Source organism: Macrobrachium nipponense, chromosome 7 (assembly GCF_015104395.2).
Source record: "Macrobrachium nipponense isolate FS-2020 chromosome 7, ASM1510439v2, whole genome shotgun sequence".
In the NCBI taxonomy this organism is placed as follows: domain Eukaryota; kingdom Metazoa; phylum Arthropoda; class Malacostraca; order Decapoda; family Palaemonidae; genus Macrobrachium; species Macrobrachium nipponense.
This window is the reverse complement of record NC_061109.1, coordinates 91,776,709-91,794,065: the sequence shown is the minus strand read 5'-3', so window position 1 is coordinate 91,794,065 and position 17,357 is coordinate 91,776,709. Positions and strand designations below refer to the sequence as shown.

The 17,357-nt window shown below is 41.1% G+C and overlaps 1 protein-coding gene across 1 annotated transcript in view; it reads left to right on the top strand.

The window, feature by feature from the left end:
• Nucleotides 1–17,357, top strand: part of LOC135217651 (uncharacterized) — a 112,135-nt gene that overhangs the window by 28,162 nt on the left and 66,616 nt on the right. Inside the window, exons 4-5 of the mRNA XM_064253616.1 lie at nucleotides 2,502–2,633; nucleotides 14,547–14,730. Of these exons, the coding sequence (XP_064109686.1) occupies nucleotides 2,502–2,633; nucleotides 14,547–14,730 (316 nt within the window). The remainder of the gene's footprint in view (nucleotides 1–2,501; nucleotides 2,634–14,546; nucleotides 14,731–17,357) is intronic.

Sequence of the window (17,357 nt, the reverse complement as noted above, 5' to 3'; positions counted from 1 at the left end):
ATAACTCCTTACAATCTTAGAACTAACATGGATGTTAGGATCAGGTGATCGGGATCGGTTTTGTGCTCCTTGAACAAGGTGTATTGTCATGTTAGTGGAATAGCACCCAATGACAAAGGCCTTTAGGCTCTGCCGAGTAAGTGGATAAGACCCCATTGGCAGACCCCACAAGAACTCTTAGCCATAGATCAATATCTCGCTGAGGCTCTTGAGGCTAAGCAGACTCCAAGGCAGTAGCCGCGAAGTCTTCAGCCTAATAAGGTAGGAACCAAGGTTTATTAATACCTACAACATATGTTGTTTACCTGTCTATTTCAGTAGCTAGCTGTCTCTTACCCACCACCAATGGGTGCTAATCAGCTAAGTATATATCTGGCAGGGAAGTTGAATGTATAAAAATGATATTGTCATGTTAACAATAAAGTTTTATACATACCTGACAGATATATACGATTGAATGGCCCACCCAGCCTCCCCGCAGGAGACAGGTGGAAGAGAAGAATTCTGATTAGAAAACGGGAATGGTTTCCTAGTCCTGCACCCAGGGCAGGCGGTAGATCACCTGACCTACCGTAGCGTGTGCCGCGAAATTTGAAATTCTGTCGGAGACGACGGAGTCTATAGCTAAGTATATATCTGTCAGGTAAGTATGTATAAACTTTATTGTAACATGACAATATCATTTTCAACTGCTTTATGTCTAAATAAACATCCTGAAGCGACAATGTTAAAAAAGTTTTTAGATTGGTTTAGCATTGACAATTTTGTTCAATGCTTGTATGACACTGTGGACCACAATTTGTGAGAAAGAATTATAAAAAACATATGTATGAATAATTCAGGAGAGGATCAGGTAAGTTATTTATTGTTTTGGACTGTTTTTTGCGTAAATGGACAACTTTGTTCATCACTTGTAATGTGGCTTTGAACACTAGATTGTAAAAAAACGTAAGTCTATGAATGATCCTACATTGGGTCAAATTTGAGATACATATACACTATTTTGGACTGTTTTATGGTAAATAAACATATCTTGAAACAGTATTGCTAAAAAGGAATGTTTAGTTTGGTGCATGGACAACTTTGTTCATTGTTTTTACAGCACTGGGAATACAAATAGTAAAAAAATGCATGGAAAACGAATTTTAAAATAAAATTTATTCAAGGTAATGTATTTGTTCCCCATTAATATCCCATTCACGCTAGCATTAGTATAATAGAGAAAATGGCTTATAGGGATAATTGTCTTCTGGAGTCTAAATATTTTTTGTTATTTCTCATTTTTTAATTTAGAAATATTGCTCTTTTGGTGTTTCCTGGAAAGTTACCCTTTTTTATTTTATCAAAACTAAATGCTTTGATCTCCAAGAAGACTGAAACAAGACTTGTGTTTATTCAGCATATTATTTGTAGAATAAGTACCACTAAAAGTTAAAAGGAAATATCCTTCAGTCATTAGCAGAAAAGTAATTTATTTATAGTTGGGCCTTATAGTGTTGGCGCTCCTTATAAATGCAAATTTTAGGTAATATATAAATCAAGAGAGCACAGCTCTATTCATTTGATTATATTGTAAATTTCCGGGCATATTTCTTATATAATAAAACAGTTTTAGTGCAAAAATCAGCTTTCTGACTCATGGTTTCATGGTTATTACAAAATAGGCTCTAATTTTTATATTGCTGTTTTCTCAAAACAGTTTTGTCAAAGAAAAAGTAACTGAACTAAATTCAGTTAAACTTTTACAGCTTGTATAGTAACTATATACATATTTATAATTATGAGGGGGAAAATTATTTTTGGGTGCAACTTTTTTGTATCTTTTCGGTATTAGCTGTATAATAAGGGGTAAAATTTTTAAGCGAACCCCTTGAATCATAAGGTAGAATGTAGCACTTTCTGTATAATGGGGCTTTATGGTGTTGGCATGCCCCTTAAAATAACACCATTTATACTAACTAGACTGTTTTGCTGAATGTGGTACCTATAGAGGCTTTGAACCATATGTTTGAGAATGGTGCACCCATAATATGTTTGAGAATGAATTTGATAAAATGCATATAGTTGAACAAATTGGCTTTAGAAGAGGCACTTGTACAGATCGAGTGTGCAACAATGTATAGACTTAAGAAATCCCCTTCTGTTGGCTTTTGTTAATAAAAAGAAGGCAGACAGTATAATGGGGGTTATATTTCATTTCTGTATCTAATTAAATACATAAAATTATTTTGAATTATACTGGAAAGAGCAGATGCAAAGTTAATGTTTGATTAAGTTTTGTCAAGTGAACTTGCAAAAGTGTGGTGTTACAGTGAAATGTTACCTTTGCTCAATGACCACCACCTCAGTTTTACAGTCGACTGATTCAACTTTAACTCTCTTGCTTTTTCTCAGTATTTGTTCATTTTTTGTAGCCATTCTCTATTTTATTATATATATATATTTTTGAAAAGCATGTTATTGAATACAGTATACTATTCATTATGTATTTAATTTTTCAGTCATCTTGGACAAAGGGTAAACTCAACTGTCCTGGTTGCCAAGCTCGAATAGGTTCATTTAATTACATATCAGGGAGTCACTGTACTTGTGGTAATAATATTGTTCCTCAAGTTCATCTACTGGTATCTAAGGTAAGCTTGTTACTGGTCATATAAAATTGAAATCCTTATATATTCCTCCTAAATTTCTGTTTACACTGAAGATGTGTGGTCATCGAAAATATGTAATCTTTTTAAAAAGAAAAATTTTTATTTTCAAAATCAATGCATCAGTTTATTAGCCCACATTTGTCATTTTCATGAATCCAAGTTACTTCATTACCCATTGAAAAGATTATCTTATGCTTTTGTCACATGGATCCTTAGACCCAAGGCAGGTACTAAAAGCCTCACTTTTTATGTAGTCTGGTTTATGGTAGCAAGAAATCATCAGAGTTAGGAGAGACATTTGATGTGTCTACATTGAAAAAAATTTTATTCTTGAAAACCCCAGAATTAGCTGCTTGAAATGAATGATCTGACTCCAAGCTCATGGGATTAATGATAATATGGGTAATGGATTTTAAGGTTCTAAAGAGGAACAGGGATTTGTATCTGAAAGCTCAAAGCCTTGAAAAGGACAGGAAATGAGGAAATATGACATTTTTATAATAAAATTAAGTTTCATGTATACTTACCAAGTAATTACATAGGTAATAATTTCCCACTCGGCAGCAAAAATAATTCAAATTTCGCGGGAAACCTTTGAAAGCTCAGTTTAGAAACAAGATGCTGCCCACTAAGGGTAATAAGGCAGTCACTGGTTATCATTGGGGGTTCCATTCCGAAGGTTTGATGATAAGCAAAAATTAACGATAGCTGAAATTCAGCGATTTTCCTGTGTCGCCCGGTGAACCCAACCCTTCTCTTAGTCTTCCCTTCCCTTCACCTATCCAAGTCCCAAAAAAGGTATCTAAACAGTCAGGATTGGAGATGTCGCTCGAGTCGGGTATCAACAGTGGTGGTACAGAGGCAAAGAGGGTGTTTCCGGTAGGTCAGCTCACCCCATATGCAGGATTTTGGAAAGGAAATCTCTAAATGGCAGATGACCTGTGAATAGTGGCTTACACACGCCCTGAACTTTATACCCAACGCCCTTTGGGTGCTCACGCGAGGGTAGTAACCTCTGCATACCAATGCTAGCTTTTTTCTCTGGTATATTTTGAAACTATTTATACTAGAAAAGTGGATAGCAGGATCCTTTTCACCGGGCGACACAGGTCTCTCCCCAGAAATAGATTTTTCCTTCGTCAAAATCCCTTAATGACACTTCCGTTAGGTACGTATCGGCGCCAATGCATACTTATCATTAGCACCAATAATCAGAAATTAGCACATTTCAGCACTGAAATCATTCTGAAAATCGCCATTTCTTGGCAAATTTTGGTGCAAGACAAGTGTCATAAAACTGGATCACCAATAACCAAGGCTGCCAATAATGGGACTGCCTCTACTGGTAACAACTTGGCAGACCACCTCATTCTGTTTTATGCACAATGACCATCAGAGAGGAGGAGAGTGGGCTCCAATCTTGTAATTACTTGATAAGTATGTATAAAACTTAATTGGATTATAAAAATGTCATTTTTATATAAGTACAGTGCTCCCCCACTTTTACGCAGGAATCAGTTCCAGAACCTGCCGCAGAAATGCAAAAATCCCTCCTCCTAAAAAAGGGATTTTGACGTAAGGAAAAATCTATTTCTGGGCGATTGGCTCGTGTCGCCAGCGAAATATCCTTTAATCTATTATTTCTAGGGTAAATGTACTAACACATACCAGAGAATAAATAAATAAAGAAAAAGGTCAGTATAACTGACTCGCTCACACCCTCCCAGAGAGTGTCGGTATGAACACTATGGCGAGGTGAGACCACTACCACGAGCCAAATGCCAATAGAATTCTCCCACTACAATCCCCCGCAAGAGGGGAGCGACCACAGAGTGGGCAGCACCTACTACTACTACTCCATCCCATGCTGCCGACTGCTGCGCCTCTGGTGGCCATCCTGAAGTTAGCAGACAATCTTGGCGATGGGATGGGTAGGGCGGGATTTCGCTGGCGACACGAGCCAATCGCCAGAAATAGATTTTTCCTTACGTCAAAATCCCTTTTCTGGGCTCAGCTCGTGTCACTGCGCGAAATCGTACCAGAGAAATAGACAAGATTGTAAAGAAATTCAACAAAATATAACGGTCTCAAATCAAAAGATAAAATAAAAATAAATGAATATAATTGCTAATAAAGATACATACACAGTATACAAAATAGAAATATTTACTTAATTATACTTAAATTGCTAATAATATTTCTTAACTTAAGGTAATATACATATATACAGGAGACTATCATATATACAAACAATGGTATCTGTGTAAAGTTTATGTATCAAAACCATTTAAAGCAATTAATATACAAGTTGAATAAAACAAACTCAACAATAACAAAATATAAAAGAATGTATATGACTTAATAATCAAAACAAAACCCGTAACCATTATAAGAAGATGTATCTCCTAGCATAAAAATAAGGAGATGACATCCCACGAGGATCAGTAATCATCACAAATGTGAGTGTCCCTAGCAAAAAAATAAGGGACACCACTATATCATCATTAAAGCAGCTAACACACAAGGTGATCGTAAATGAACAAGGCAGGAATAGACGAACTGTTGGGTGAGGCAGGTAGAAAGGAGGACTGAATCTTCTACTAAGGATTAGTCAGAGTCAGGGGAAACTATGTTACCCGCTGCAACTGCTGAAAATTTCAGGGCTTCCAAGGACTTTAAGTAATGACGTTTGAACACTGTCGGTGATTTCCATCCAGTATACTTTTTCAACTCATCGAAGTTCCATATGTTGGAAATAGTTAATTGAGGTGGTCTACTGCCCTGACATCATGTGCTTTTGTTTGGAAAAGAGTCAGGATTGGCTTGTTTAATGAGTACAGGATTTGTTGCCTGATGCCTTTAATAGATAAGTACCACCTTTTTCTCTCCTAAAGAGAGGACCCGATGATGGATGAGGAGGTCCTAGATAGAAAGGCTCGTAACGTTGAAACTGGGCAAAGAGATATATCTTGTGGAAGGGGTATTACCTTCCATGGTTCCCACCTCATCAAAGGATCTTCATTCTTAGCTAAAAAGCTACGTTCTGGTGAAAGTAGCACTTCCCCTGTGGGAAGGAACTGAATATGATCCGATCTCTGGATAAAGCCGACAGTTCTGAAATTCTAGCTCCTGAGGCCAGGCTTAATAAAAATAGGGTTTTTCTTAACAGCATTATAAATGAGCATGTGTCATTATTGGTTTCTGAAGCCAGTTTTAGAACATCGTTTAAGAACCATGATACTGACGTAGGCCTTACAGAAGGTCTAAGTCTAGCACAGGCCTTGGGAATAGACGAGAAGTAGGAATCTGTCAAGTCTATGTTGAACCCAATTGAAAAAATCTTTTTCAAGGCTGACTTGTTTGTCGTAATTGTGCTAGCTGCTAAGCCTTTTTCAAAATAAGGATCTGAAAAAGGATATAGCTGATTGATTGTCATGATCTTATATCTGAATTCTTTTCAGGAAGGTTGCTAACTTTTTTGAACAGCAGCATCATACTGTCTCAAAGTTGAATCTCTCTTATCTGATTCCAAGAAGAGAATATTCTGAGGGTCAATATTCGCATCCCTCTTTTTGCTGCAAACTTCATGAAATCCCATAAAGTTAGGGTTTTGAGAATCCCTGAGGAAGCGAACACAGTCTTCGTTTTGTACTGACTGGGAGAGCTTGGGATTGGGGATCCGAAGAGGACGGAGACCCAGTTCCAGGATGAGAGGATACCAATTGCTCTTCGGCCAGTCTGGGCCACTTGACCCTGAATGTCCTGAGTTTGTTTAGCACCTTCATGAGAAGATTCACCGAGGAAAGACATAAATCTTCTCCCAGTTGTTCCAATCTAGAGCCAGGGCGTCCGTGGCATAGGCCAGAGGGTCCAGGTTGGGGGCCACATAACACGGGAGTTTGTGGTTCGCCTGGGATGCGAAGAGATCTACCATGTAGACCTGGAACTCTCTGAAGAATCCATTGGAATGAAACTGTTGTCCGCATGACCATTCCGCTCTAGAGGTACTGAAGCGGGATAGAGCATCTGCTATTGCGACGTTTCTCACTCCAGCTATATGGGTGGTAGGAGGAGATGCAACTGAACTTGTCCGCCAGGGAGAAATATGGCTACCATGACATGGTTTAGATGACGTGACTTGGAGCCTCCTCTGTTTATACAATGTACTACCACTGCGCTGTCCAGGACTAGCTTTATGTGGGAGTACTTTGGCGGACGTAATCTTTTTAGAGTCAAGACATGCCATTGCCTCCAGTACGTTTATATGGAACTGACGGAACTGAGGTGACCACGTTTCCTGAACCTTTTTGAACTGGGAATATCCTCCCCAACCGCTTAATGAAGCGTCTGTGTGGATAGTGATCCCTGGAGGAGGAAACTGAAGGGGCACTGACACCGATAGGTTCTTGACTTTCGCCCACGGCCGAAGTCGATTCTTTAGAATCAGAGGGACTGAGGACAATTTGTCCTCCCCCTGGACCTGATATTTTGCCCGCCCGTGAGCGCCAAATTCTGGTTAGGTCTTTCAGTTTGGCTTTCATTAGGATGTTCGTCACTGATGCAAACTGGAGAGAACCCAGGATCCTTTCCTGAGATCTTCTTGAAGCCAGTTGTGACTTAGAAATTGCTTGACTGACTTTGCTATTTCCTTCCTTTTGGACGATGGAATCGACAGAGTATGGGAGGATGATTCCATTGAATGCCTAGCCACTGAAAGTTTGACTCTGGAGTGAGTCTTGATTTGGTCCTGTTTATCTTGAAGCCTAGATATTCCAGGAACTGAATCACTTTCAGTGTTGCTTTGTTGCATTCCTCGACTGTTGAAGCCCAGATCAACCAATCGTCGAGATACGCTACTACCATAACCCTTGCGATCTGAGTTGTTGAACAACTACTTCCGCCAGCTTCGTAAACACTCTGGGTGCTACGTTGAGCCCGAAAGGAACTACCTTGAAGGAGAATGTCTGGTCGCCTATCTTGAAGCTAGATAAGGCCGGAAGTGTCTTGCAATAGGGATATGATAGTAAGCGTCTGTAAGATCGATAGAGGTGGTTGACGGCCCCACGGGGAAGTAAGGTCCGCACCTGCGAGATCGTGAGCATCTTGAACCTTGTCGCAGCGAATGGCTAAGTTTAAGCGGGACAAGTGCTAAGATTACTCTTCTTTTTTGTGAGCCTTTGTTTCTTTGGCACGCTGAACAAGCGACCTTGAAACTTTAATCTTTTGACTCTCGCTATAGCTCCTTTTTGAAGGAGATCCTCCGCATAACTCCGTCAGTTCTTTGGAAGGAAGTTGACGGAAAGGCCTGGATGGAGGTGGGTTCGATAACCAGCTTCCAACCCAGGCCTTTTGATACAATGCTCTGAGCCCACTTGCTGAAGTTCCACCGGTGGCGAAAGTGAAACAGCCTCCCTCCTACCTGAAGTTCTTCATTGGTTCTGGTAACCTCCTCGGCCTCCTCTGAAGTGTTTTCCCCTATTAAAGGGACCTCCCGATCCTCTCCCACGAAAGGACGTTTACCTCTGCCCTCCTTACCCGAGCGGTCATACTTCTGTGAAGATTGACTCTCGAAGGTTTGATTGTAAGCTGGAGAGATGGCATAAGAGGTGGAGGGCTGAGGCTGAGGGGAGATCACATAAATTGGCTGTGATTGAGCCTTTGAAGTGGAGGGCTGGGCTGTTTGCACTAAGGGAACCGCCGGAACTTGCTGAGAAAAAGAAAACGTGGCTGCTTTTTTCTGGTAGGGCTGGAAACGCCTGGGTTTCCTTTTGCCCTTTACCTCTAGCTGCAGGATCTTGCCTCCTCCTAGCCGTAAGGCCCCAACGGTCCTTAAGGCTCTGGTTCAACCTCGTAGCCTCTGACTGGACTTCCTTCACCATCGCTTCTGGGAAGAGATCTGCTCCCCAGATGCTTGACGAGAGTAACCTATTCGGCTCGTGCCGAATGGTTGCTTCTTGTAGGACATGCTTCCTACAATTCGTTCTAGCAGTGGCAAACTCAAACATATCTGACTGTACCGTTTGAGTCAGGGATTTGGTCATGAGTTTGAAAAGCGGCTCTGAACCATAGGCTATGGTGGCCACCTCGGTCATAGCCATAGAATTAATTGATCTGGCTAATCGTGATTTAGCGTCAAACTCAGCCTGAATAGGCTATCTGGAAGCCTGGGTAGCTTTTCACCAAACTGCTCCATAGCACAGTCCGGTTTGAGTTTGCCAGCTGAGAAGGGTGTTCGGTAAGTCTTCCCATAATTCTCCGGCTGAAGGAAGTAACGGAGATGTAGGATCTGCTTCCTTCAGTTGAGGCATGGGGTCCCCCTTCTGGGCCGCTGGAATGGTAGAGGTCGCGATCTTAGTCAGGAAAGGGAGCGGGGTACTCTCATCCATAGTGAAGATCGTAAAGGGACTCTTGAAGGGTTGGATTTTCGTATTAGAACAATCCATGTCCTCCAAACACCTGAGCCATTCTCTCTGAGCCTGGTCACGTGAATAGAGGACCGTCTCCTTTGGTACCCTATCATCTCGAATCATGGCTGAGGCGGTAAGCCTTGCGTAGCCGATGAACGGAGGCTGAAGGTCTTCCGGGTAGAACTCGAAGTCCTCTATCCTTCGAGTTCCAAATTCCGGTAATAGAAATGAGACCGTCTTGGAAGGGGCGTATGACGCTACTCTCCACGGGTTGTTCATCGAGAACGGAGGTAGCGAGTCATACGGGGGAAGCTGAGCTCCACCTGCATTGGAAGGTGGAGGAGAGGCTAGAGGAGCTTGGCTCAGTCCGGCTATAATGGAGTCTTGAGAAGTAATCCTATCCGACAACCGAGAGATCATTTGTTCCATGCTACTCTTTAGAGACCCAACCAGGTCGCCCACCTGTTTGTAACAGGCCAGCATTGGAGTCCAAAGCCGGAGCTGCTGCAGAGGTGGAGGGTAGCTTTTGAATTGGAACCAAAGGTAGCGGAACTGACGACTCAGCCGGAGTGTGAGATCTCTCTCTGGAGGATTTACTCCTCGAGGACTTAGAGCCGGACCCAGAAGCTTTAGATCTGTCTGCTCCGGGATTCCTAGCCGGAGACTTACGAGAGGAGGATGAGGTCGAAGTCGTCTTCTTAGACGACGACGACGTCTTTGTCAAGGATTTCACTGCTTGACCCTTGACCTTGGGTCTAACCGAAGCGTCAAGCGAGGAGTATAATTTCATTCACCCCGTAAAGCCTTGGAAAAGGATGGAGAGGTTGCAGGAGTAGAAGAAACAGTTTACGCCCAAGGGTAATCCCTTGGGTGTCCACCTTACCTACCTCGACCAACAGGTCGTCTACACCTACCATAGGTTCTACTTAATATCCAACGTCGCGACTTCCGAGGAGATATCCTGGCCTTGGTCAGTCAATGAGGCAGCCAGCTGTTGCTGGATGAAGGCGATAGTCGGGGCAGCCTTCTGCTGGGTCGACGTATCCTGTCGCCTTGCCTCCGGGGAAGATTAGTACCGCCAACCTTTTCTCTAGGATGTAGGGCATACCCTTGGCGGCGTTCTTCCCGAAACCGCCGACCCAGGCCCGCAGGGTTGCCAGTGCGGTATCCCTCACTGCCGGTGCCTGGAAGAGAGGGTATCAATTAGATTTAAGAATAACTTAAAACTAAAGATAACTTAAAGTATAACTTAAACTTATAGGGCTATAAGGCCCTTTGAATTCCTTAAGTTAGAGTAATTGATACAAACTTAAGAACTAAAACAAATGCGGACCAGCTACCGGTAGATGGGAAATACTTACCCCGGTCTAAAAGCTGGCTCACCGCAGATCGTAACATATGGTACACGTTCTCATGGTACCAGACCTGGATGTCCCCGTGCGGAGTCGCGCATGGAGCATGGGACCGGCAAACTTCTGTCCACACGGGTCCTGAAGTGTGGCGGCGGGCATCCCGGATGCTCACAGTTTGGTGGTCTGTAAGTGGAAAGACACATGAGTATCTTAAAGAATATCACTTACAGGCTAAAGGACAGAAGAACTCCATTGCATGCCGGAGCTCGGAAAAAATTCGGCATAGCCTCCCTTACTAGCCTGAATAGGCTATAAACCCCGGAGGTATCCGGTGAAAAGAAGGGAGGGGGAATGGTTTAAGGTACTTAAAATAAACTTAACATCTTAAACCTAAAAGCTCGAACGTACCGGACTAAGTCCAGTGCGAGGCGGAGTGATAACTCAGTGAAACGGAGAGGTTAGACGAGACCGACTGTATGTTCCGGTCCACACCCCGTGGGGTAGACTAAGCACGTTTCCGCTAGAGTGCCAGGTCTCCGGTGGTAAAGGAGCCCTAGTAAGGTGGGAAAGAGCGGGGGTGGGCATACAGACTCTTGGCTAGTAACGGAGCGACGAAGTAGTAATGGAGAGGGGGAAAGGCCAGTCCCCCCCCCACCTTACCATCCACCGACCGGACCGAGAGCCGGAGAGGTCGAGTCCAGTCTGGGTCTGTCCCGTCCCTCTACCCCTCCGCCTGGGGGGAGAGAGGGAGGCAGGCTCGGTTATGCGGAGCGAGCATGGGCAGGCCTAGCCACCCCCCCCGACTCTATGGAAGAGCGGGAGGGGGGAAGGTGACTGGACAGGCGTCTGGCTGCCTCGTGATCACATAGTGACCACGGGGCGATAAGAACAACAAAAACTAAGCCTAAAAATAAAACCAACTGATCAGCGAGATGCTATCGGGAAGCAACCGAGCTGACCAGCGGTAACATAAAGGCCCAATAGGCCGTGACCATAGGCTAAGCGAGCCGACGCCTAACTAACCTAACAAAATCACATAGATAAACAATATGAATAAATAAAATGAAAGAAAGAAAAACAAATAGTAGGAGAAAAAATCCAGGAGTGTACGACTAACCTGAAGGAAAGTCTACCACTCAAGCTAGCCGATGCCGATAATGAGAGCCGTGGCTAGGGTCTGGATGGAAGAGCCTACATAAGGTAAAAGACTGCATGCATGACAAAACCGTGTAGACCTTACTCTAAACAAAGCGGATAATAAAATAGAGCGTACAAAGACAGGGGATGTTCTGGGTATGGGAGTACCCAGAACGGACCCATCACGAGCAGAACCATGCTGCCATGCTTCCGACCTAAAGATCGTATTTATACCTAAAAAACGGCAAATACGTGCTCAGGCCGGAAAAACCAAACCAAATGCAATAAACACTGAGTACTTAAACTTAGCTGCTGCGATGGCTGCACGCTCCATTGTAATAAAATCAAATGAAAGGGCACAAAAAACACAAGAGAAGAAATGGCACGTGTGAATCGTGTGCGCTAACTGAAAAGGATGTCCACCAGAGGCGCAGCAGTCGGCAGCATGGGATGGAGTAGTAGTAGTAGGTGCTGCCCACTCTGTGGGTCGGCTCCCCTCTTGCGGGGATTTTGTAGTGGGAGAATTCTATTGGCATTTGGCTCGTGGTAGTGGTCTCACTCGCCATAGTGTTCATACCGACACTCTCTGGAGGGTGAGCGAGTCAGTTATACTGACCTTTTTCTTTATTTATGTTATTCTCTGGTATGTGTTAGTTACATTTACCCTAGAAATAATAGATTAAAGGATATTTCGCGCAGCGACACGAGCTGAGCCCAGAAATGCTTATAACTGCCAAATACCCAGTACCCCATAAACTAAAATGCTTATAACTGTCTATTTTAACATTTCACTGCTTAATTTGATAGTTCAAACAAAATTATCATACTAAAACAAATTAATATAATTTCAAAGAGAAATACACCCCAAACCATCATCCCAAAACAAACTCCTAAGACATCTTAGATTAATATCCTTTTACAACTGTTACTCTTAAGTACGTATACACAACCCTGAATTGCTTATAACAATGATTTACTTATTTTAAAATATTAATATTAATGTAAACAGCAAAATATCTACAAAATGTTTAATACAAATTAAATTATTCTTTTTTTTATAGTAATAAAGCTTTTAATATAATCACTTATTCACTTTTTTATGACAACACTGTTTATTCACTAATTGCTGCATTTTTTCATATTGTGTTCATGACTAAATACAGATTTTTATGATAAAATTGATGTACAGTGTATACTTGTAACTAGTAATGTTCTATTAAGCACATTCAAAGTTAGCCCAGACTGAGCATAATAGGTACAAACCATTCTCTCTCTCTCTCTCTCTCTCTCTCTCTCTCTCTCTCTCTCTCTCTCTCTCTCTCTCTCTCTCTCTCTCTCTCTCTCTCTTGTTTTTTATGTATATTAATGACATTGAGAGCCAAATTTGCAGTTTAAGAAATGATCTAAAGAAAATAGGAGAGTGGTCAAAAAGATGGCAATTGTCTTTTAACTTGGATAAGTGTAAAGTGTTACAAATAGGAACAAACAACCCTCCCCCCCAAAACCTTGGAAACTTCTTCAAGCCTCCCACATCCCCAAACCCTTTCCCAGTCTCTTCATAAGTGTAAGCAGTGTAACCAACACTTCCTCAAGCTGTGAAGCATTGCCAACCATCAGAGAATGTGTGTTATATATCTTTGGTCCCTGGTCTGGTGCTGTCAGAAAATGTTGAGTGTCAGATAATGAAGATCCAGATAATCGTGGGATTACTGATTATGTGTAGCTGTCTTCCAACATATGCAATCCTTTACAGGGATAGTTTTTTTTTTTTTTTTTTTTTTTGTTCTCCACTCACTTCCAGTCAGCTGGAGGAGATAACCTTCCACCTAATGAATGAATCTCCTACATAAATGGCAATGGATTATTTCTGTGAAAAAAAATGTATATCTAAAGTAATTTGTATTTTTCCTACACATACAAACCAGTACCTTTTATCCAAGTCCCCTCAACCACCCTGCCTCATCCCTAAGGCTAAAAGAAAAAGTGCTTGGTGATGGCATTTGAGCGAAGGGTACTCGCCCAGCTACTGAGCAACTGCTTGGTAGCAAGATAGAGGTCAGGTGGTCTGGAAATATCTGACGACTGCTTTCACCTCTTTTTACCCCAGAGATGTCACCCACCAGGCCTGTGATTGTCACCTAAGCTCCTCTTAAACAGAAAATCACCTTGCCCCAGGTACTCAGAAGGTGCAAAATGAGTTGAACTTGTTGAGTGACTCTTCTTTTCCTTTTTCCCTCTCTCTGCAAGGCAGCAGCTCGCACCAAGTACATGTTGGATTGGGCACAGATGTAGGTAGGCTACACATTCCTTTTTTATTGACCAGATTTTAGCTGCCTTCAACTTGTCACTCATTTTAGGGTGACACCTGGTTCTCTGAGTTTTTCCTATATGTATAAGCAAGACCACAGACACATTTCACCCAAGCTCGGGGTCCTATTACTCTGTCATCCATATGTTAGCCTGAACAGGAGGTTACAGGAGTCAGCACTTCCCTACACACTGTGATGACCGGGAATGTGACAGTTCTGGTTGGAAACAACCTCTAACCTAAGGAGTAAGTCTCATGCATAAAAGGCGATGGCTTGTACATTTATAGGAACAAATAATGAATTTCTAAAAGTAATTTGTATTTTTATTAGGTAAACAAATCAATGACTTATTATAATCCAATGTCAACTACCCTGCTTAGTCCATGATACCAAAGGAAAAAAGGCTTGTTGAATGCAGGTGAGTTGGGTTTTCCCCCACTTGCCTTCCTACCACCTTGTTACCATGTATCAAAATATTTTGGCTTGTACGGAAAGCTTGGGATTTGTATTTCTAGGAAAAATGCAAATTACTCTTTGATACTTATTATTATCAAGGATATTTGTAGCCTGAATATTCCAAAGATAAAAGTGAACTATAGGTAAAATATTATGATTGTGTAATTAGAGAGTTAAATAGATCTCTTCCCGTACTATTTGTGATGATTAGAATAATTTTCTTATTGTTTTTAGGTTGATGTTAGGCAGGCCAGGGAGGCCCTACCCAGTCCCATATCATACCCTGACTGCCCAGTAGCTCTCACTGATGCAGATATTAAAACTTTCCCACTAATAGGAGCTTCAAAACAAGTATCTATCAGTGAGTGTGATTCTAATGCCTCCACACCATCTCCAGTTCTTCACCAACTCTGTGATGGTATTAAATAAACACATTTTTCTTTTTTCTGTTTGTTGTATTTTGATTTTTCACTGTCTCCTGCCTTGTAGCTTCTAGAAAAGAGCATTCTAACTATTATGGGTATATTTGAGTCTGTACACTATTTTTCAATGCAAAGTTTTCAGCTTGTTAGGACTATATATTGTGTATCTATTTTGCAGTTATTGTGTAGTTTCTTATATGCTGTGATTTAAATACTGGTATATTTTAGAGTTTATCATTGTTTGGTTAGCACCATAAAAATAACTGATCATCAAAACCATATTGGTAATCTGAACTTCAACAATAATCGTTATTATTAAGTACTTTATTTTTTATAGCATAGCCGCTGTTTATTTCCAAAGGAGTTTCTCTCCTGGTCTTTAGAGGGGCTCCAAAAGATAGACCAACCAGTTTCAAAGAATTTTCTTTTAGTTGTTCTTGACCAGTACATACAGTGCACAGTGACACTGAAAGAATATAGTATAGGGCTTCAAGACAAGAGGGCTCTTTCTCTTGTCTACAGTGGCTGCCTAGGTTCAATTCTATTCTTAACATGTAGATGTGGCAACAGCACACTGCATGTCGGTCATTTTTGTGTCAACCCCGCACTCTGCTCCAGACCTAGTATTCACCCTTTATTCTCTGGTCTCTGCTATCATTAGCACATGGCAAGAATTTGTGTACTATTTGTAAGTGCTCCCAGATCATACATATTTTGGTCGTCATGGAAGAACCAAATTCAGAAGCAAGTTAAATGCATAGATTTAAGTCCCAATGGAAAGTTTTATTTTTAAAATTTTTTTTAGCAGGCAGCTTATTTCATTGAAATTGGAAGCTGGTGTCTCCTGCAAGGCGAAGATTAGGTTTGGTTTGGTTGTTTACAATAACGTCTTTGTTAGCCAACAAACAATGTTCAATTAGTACAGACTGATGTTTATACCTATTAAAGGGAGACATTTTGCCAGAGGAGTGAGGATTCAAGTGAACCCTTGAGGTGCTATAGAGAGGCGCCAAAGCAAGGAGCCCGAAACTGAAAGACTTTGAAACTGGAAGACTTTGTCCTGGAAAACAAATCTTAGATACTTCCTTGAGTCCAGATGGATGGGGATGGAAGTGGTATGTGTCCTGCATATCCAAGGTTATTACCCAAAAATACACAAAAATGATAAAAGTAAAAATAAGCTCATACCAAGGCTAAAAATGATCTCGCTGGTGAGTTTCACATGCCAAAAACTACAATTTCTTCAATAATACAGTGTATAGAGGCTATCAAAGGTGATATTACTGGAGTGAAAGTTGTAACAAACAAAGGTCTCAGACAATTGAAAAGTTAGAGAAATAACTGTTAATTTGGATATATATGAAAAACCAATCAATAGTGTTTCTGAGGCCTGCATTCATGAAAGAGCAAGACCACTACATGCTGGTCTCTTGAAATCCACCCCTAGAACCAGTGCCAATACAGGTACATAGTGAGAAATTTAAGAGAAGTGGCATGCACAGTGTGATGAGGCAAGGGAAAGTGTGTTCAAAATGAGGGGAAGTGCAGTTTCATTGAAAAGTATCACTGGTAAAAAGCTCTAGCAAACCATGTTTTAATCATGTATAATGACAATGCTATGCTCATTTTAGGAACGTTTTAAAACATGAGAAACAAAATCATTAGATGGGTTTTTAGTATGATAGAAACACTGTGAGCCTCAAAAAGAAGGCATTAGGGAGGGACAGAAAAGAGAAACAACCCCAGAAGCACAAATGCCTGTTATGTTTGTGGAAAGAGACTTCCTTTCCAAACAGTAACTTCTCTCATCCTCATTACCTTCTTCACTGTCTTCCACTCCTAAGTACAGGTAAAGTGAGAATAAATTGTCACTTATTCCATCTATTTCTTTTGTTTAGTTTTCAATGTATGTTATATCTGCTTGCCAGACTTATTAAATTAAAAATGCTTTTTGTTATTTTTAATTTTGGGTTCTGGAACAGATTAGTCTGATTTTCACTATTCCTTATGGGAAAAATTTGTACATACAGTACTCTGAAAGATTGCCATTTGGACAGCCCTGTGAACGGGATCATGTCTGAGTATGTACTAGGATACCACTTTTCTCTAACAAATATTTTCCATATCTTTCAGCATTTAACCCAAATGATGGTATCCATGGTGGAGCACTACTTATGATCTTCTATGATATTGCTTACACCATTCCTTGTATGTATAACTAGAAAATATTTTGACAAAATTTTTCTTTATACCTTGCCACCTTGTAATATTTTTCCTCAGGCTGATTTAATTTCACAGGTAAATCTTTTGCTAACACCTTTCCTTTAATACTGGGTGACATGAATGCTCATAATCATCTCTGGGGAGCTGTAGTCAGTAATCAGGAATAGGTAATTCGATTACATTTAACAAAAATAGCTCTAAAATTGTGTTGCTGATCTGATTTAACATCACATTAATTGTAGCAGGCCATCTTTCAAATCCAAGGCAAGAAAATTTTTGATACAACCTATCCCACCACTGAATCATAAAGTATACTGTATAGAACACTGAACTAGGAGAGATAAAAGCACACATTACAAAAGCTGTAAGTGTGATCTATTTAGACTTATGAAATCACATA